This window comes from Triticum aestivum, chromosome 5A (assembly GCF_018294505.1).
Source record: "Triticum aestivum cultivar Chinese Spring chromosome 5A, IWGSC CS RefSeq v2.1, whole genome shotgun sequence".
Lineage (NCBI taxonomy): Eukaryota > Viridiplantae > Streptophyta > Magnoliopsida > Poales > Poaceae > Triticum > Triticum aestivum.
Window position 1 is genome coordinate 382,304,595 of NC_057806.1, and position 4,429 is coordinate 382,309,023.

Below are 4,429 nucleotides of genomic sequence, written 5' to 3' on the forward strand. Positions count from 1 at the left end.
GGCCTTAGTGGAAGAGAGGAGAGGTGGCCAAAGATGGGCCGCGCGCCCTCCCCCCCTTGGTCCGAATAGGACAAGGAGAGGGGGCCGACCCCCCTTCCTCCTCTCTCTCCTCTTTTCCCCCTTTCCGCGAATCCTATTCCAACTAGGAAAGGGGGGAGTCCTACTCTCGGAAGGAGTAGGACTCCTCCTGGCGCGCCACCCCTTGGCCGGCCAGCCCCCCCTTTGAGCCTTTATATACGGAGGCACGGGGCACCCCTAGAGATAGAAGTTGATCCACGTGATCATATTCTTAGCCGTGTGTGGTGCCCCCTTCCACCATAGTCCTCGATAATATTGTAGCGGTGCTTAGGCGAAGCCCTGCGACAGTAGTACATCAAGATCGTCACCACGCCGTCGTGCTGACGGAACTCTTCGCCGACACTTTGTTGGATCGGAGTCCGGGGATCGTCATCGAGCTGAACGTGTGCTAGAACTCGGAGGTGCCGTAGTTTCGGTGCTTGATCAGTCGGGCCGTGAAGACGTACGACTACATCAACCAAGTTAACGCTCCCGTTGTCGATCTACAAGGGTATGTAGATCACACTCTCCCCTCTCGTTGCTATGCATCACCATGATCTTGCGTGTGCGTAGGAATTTTTTTGAAATTACTACGAAACCCAACATTTAGGCTCTCCGATTGGGGTAAAAACCCTACTCTTGCTCTATGTATATTATGATTAAGGTGTACAAAATACATGTATAAACCAAGGAACTGTAATGTATCTATCGACTAACTCGGCCCCGACTTATATTACATAGCCGGGTTTCTAGGATTACACAACTAGTCACTATGTTGATGGAGGGGAGTCCTCCATGGCTCCGGTTTCCTTCTCTTGGACGACAAGGCCTCCAAGTCTTTTCTTACGAGGACCGTGGGTCGGGCTGATGACCTAAGGCGAAACCGACCTAGGGAGGCCTCGGGCCGGCCTACTTGGTCTGGCAACTGATAAGGTGAGACACGATTGGATCGTAACACCATCATCGCAAAAGCATGTGAGCTCGGAACCATAATGACACATTCATTATTCTTCTACTCTTTGGGCCTAGGTAGTTGATAGCTATTCACACCTATGTCTTAACACCAAAGTTCAAATCAACGTTTTATTTCTATCATAGAGAACCCCAATTTAACATTAAAAGTATACTCATTGACCTTTGAAAAAATAAAATCAACCTGAAAGGAGTATGTAAATTTTTGCAATTGAACAGGTCATCAAGGAAAAGGAACACAGCTAAAAAAATGAAAAAGAAAAAGAAAAAGGAACAGAGGAGAAACAAAACACGGAGCAAGAAGAACCTTTCCAAGAAAAGTCAGAGCAAAGCATCTACGCGTGGAGGCGTGGAGCCCACGCACCTCCTTCCTCCGTTCCCCAATCCCCCTGGAGGCGCGGCGCATATCAGCGGCGACATTGGGCGGCGATGGCCTCGGTTAGGCCCCCTCTCCGCCGCCTCGCGCTGCTGCTTAACAGCCGCATCCGCGCCAACAACCGCTTCCTCGCCTCCGCCTCCACCTCCACCTCCTCCTACCCCACCGCCGCCGCAGCCGGCACCGCCACCACCGAGACGCCGGCGCCGGAGGAGCCGGAGGTCGTCAGCATGACGGATAACTGCGTCCGTGTAGGTGCCTCGCAACCTCTTTATTTCAGCAACTACAATCTGCTTTGCTGCTTCGAGGGGCAATTGTTCCATAAATTCGGGGATATATTTTAGGATCTTGTACGGACCGATATTCATTTTATAAGATTTAACTGTGGAGTTTGCCTATATTTTCCGTCAGTTGTATAATGACTCTGTAGAAATTTAGGGGTTTAAAATCCGAGGTTATCATTCTGGGAAGATCTCTTGAGTTCCTAACTTCTTATTTGGTATGAAGACTGCAGTGTTCTATGTATGTTTGGTAATACAGATCATATATTGTTGTTCCCTCACAAAATTGTTGTGCTATTATAAGGAAAATGTATCACTTACTCACCTCCAATACTTATTATGTTCTGTATTTAACTTCTTCAGTTAGTTTAGCACGTACAGTGTCTGATCATGTAATTTGTTTGCTGCAGAGACTCAAAGAGTTGCATACTAAAGAACCATCTGCTAAGGGCAACATGTTGCGCTTGAGCGTTGAAGCTGGTGGCTGTTCTGGATTCCAGTACACCTTCTCACTGGATAGCAAGGAAAATGCTGATGATAGGTTGGTGGTCATGCTTCAGATTGAGGTTTCACGATCTTTGTTTGCACCACCATTTTTAGTGGGACATGGAATCTCCGAAATGTTTCTGTGGAAACAATGGAGCATCAACGTTTACCACCATTGTCTGGTCAGGGTACAGTTGCATATCTCACATGTTGTCGATTTAACTGTAGGGTCTTCGAGAAGAATGGTGTTAAGTTGGTTGTCGACAATGTCTCATACGACTTCGTGAAAGGTTCAACAATCGATTATGTAGAGGAATTGATAAGCTCAGCATTTGTGGTTAGTTTTGAATGACTATTGCTCAATACCTGAACTCGGGCACTATTTTAGATTACCCAATTGTGACCCTACTGTTTTATGCTTAGGAATCTTCTCTGATTTCTGTTTGTACGATGTGCAGGTTTCAACCAATCCAAGTGCTGTTGGAGGCTGCAGCTGCAAGAGTTCCTTCATGGTTAAATAATTCGAACATTAGTAACTTTAAGAGGTAGCCTGACAGAACTTTAAGTGGTCGGACCCTTCCCCAGACCCTGCGCAAGCGGGAGCTACATGCACTGGGGCTGCCCCTTTTTTACTACAATACTTCGATACTTCCAAATAAGTCCCTGTTATTGCTACTATCTTAGGAATCTTATGTAACCTACTGCTTTACTAGAATATTTTTGTTATGTGGATGCATACCCATTGGTGGCTTGGGTCTAGCCTGCCGGATTCTGCACAGCCACCTTAATGCTTGGTGCCCAAGATACCTTAGACATAAATTCCGGTTCTGTTTCCAAGTTTGTTACGTGAGCTGGCTATAGAATGCCAGACAGATATTATGGTGGGAGGAGAAATCGATAAAGAAGAACCCCCCTCCTCTCTCTCCTACTCATGTTACCGTTAACCAACCCCAGTGGCATTGTTGCCTGCTGGGCAACACTTCGCTGGCCTTGAAGATCTTCTTGCAACGGTGTTAGCATCATGGCAACAGGGTACCCCGGGCCCGCTGTAATGGGCCGAGCTCGGGGCCACAAAGATCCAGCAGTACACCATTGTCAAGTCACATCATTGACAACGTCAAGGCCTAGTAGAAAAAGCACTAAGGACCAGTACTCAGGACTCCCCCGAGCATGGTTCCCCGACCAGCTTGGGCAAGGCGTCGCCCCCAGCATGTTGATTTTAGCAATGGCAGCCAAACATAAGGAGTCAGGAGAAGTGCGTGGGGCCCGCCCCCGAGTAGAACCGTGCTCCTCGTGGGCCCTCTTGGGGGTCTACCTGATGGCAACACATTTAATGCAAGGCCTGCGCAACTCTCTTAGAGTGCCAAGGCCCGATCGACACACTAAATCCAGGCCTACATATCTACGACGATCTACGCTTCGGCCCTGTTTGGATGCTGTAGTTAGAGTTAGAGTTGGTTAGTTCAGGCTAAACTAACCTTAGAGGATCCAAACAGGTGAGTTAGATAGCAGTTAGTTGCTCTAACCTGGCAAAAAAATCCAACCCGGTGGGGAGGTGCTAATTGGAGTTAGATGTGGTTAGTCCCATTAAAAAAATACCCTCTCCTGCACTCGTACCTCATCCTCCAGCACCAGCCAGCCGCCCCAATCGCCCCGCCCCGTCGCCCTAATCCCACCGCCGCTCCCGCAGCCCCCGCCGCCCCCGTCCCGCAGCTCCCCGCCACGCCCGCCCGTCGCCCCCTTCCCGCAACCGCTTCCCCCGCCCCCATCCTGCTCCTTCCGGCGCGGCGGCATCCCTCCCCGTTCAGCCACTCGAGCCACGGCGTCGTCTCTTGCGCCCCAGTCGCCGTTAAGCCACTCGACCGGCGCCCCTCGTTGCGGCTAGGCTTCACTTATTCGTGGAGTCTTCATTGATTGCGCCTAGGCTTCTTCAAGAGCGATGTGAAGTGAGTATTTGTTGTTCGTCAACCTTTTATGATTCAAGGCCACACCAAATCCGGCTAGAAAGTGAGAAAAAAATGCATTTATTGTCAATCTAACCCTGTGATCCAAACAACCATCTTGGTTAGAGTTAGTTCAGGGTTAGTCTAGAGTTAGAAACTAACTCTAACTCTAACCTTGGTTAGAGTATCCAAACAGGGCCTTCGTAGATACTCATCATGAGTCTACAGTACGACGGTTCGTCTCCTCCCAAGGCGATAGCGCTTGACGCTTATCAGAGATGTGACAGGCGCCCCACCTTTTTGACGTTGGCACC

General features: G+C 49.3%; 1 protein-coding gene across 1 annotated transcript; it reads left to right on the plus strand.

Annotated features, from left to right (window-relative positions):
* The first annotated feature begins 1,334 nt into the window (after positions 1–1,334).
* LOC123103496 (iron-sulfur assembly protein IscA-like 2, mitochondrial) lies at positions 1,335–2,908 on the plus strand. The gene is made up of 4 exons (XM_044525103.1): positions 1,335–1,656; positions 2,097–2,227; positions 2,401–2,509; positions 2,631–2,908. Exons 1-4 carry the CDS (start codon positions 1,459–1,461, stop codon positions 2,691–2,693), a joined length of 501 nt encoding a protein of 166 aa, XP_044381038.1. The 5' UTR covers positions 1,335–1,458; the 3' UTR covers positions 2,694–2,908.
* Positions 2,909–4,429: the final 1,521 nt, after the last annotated feature.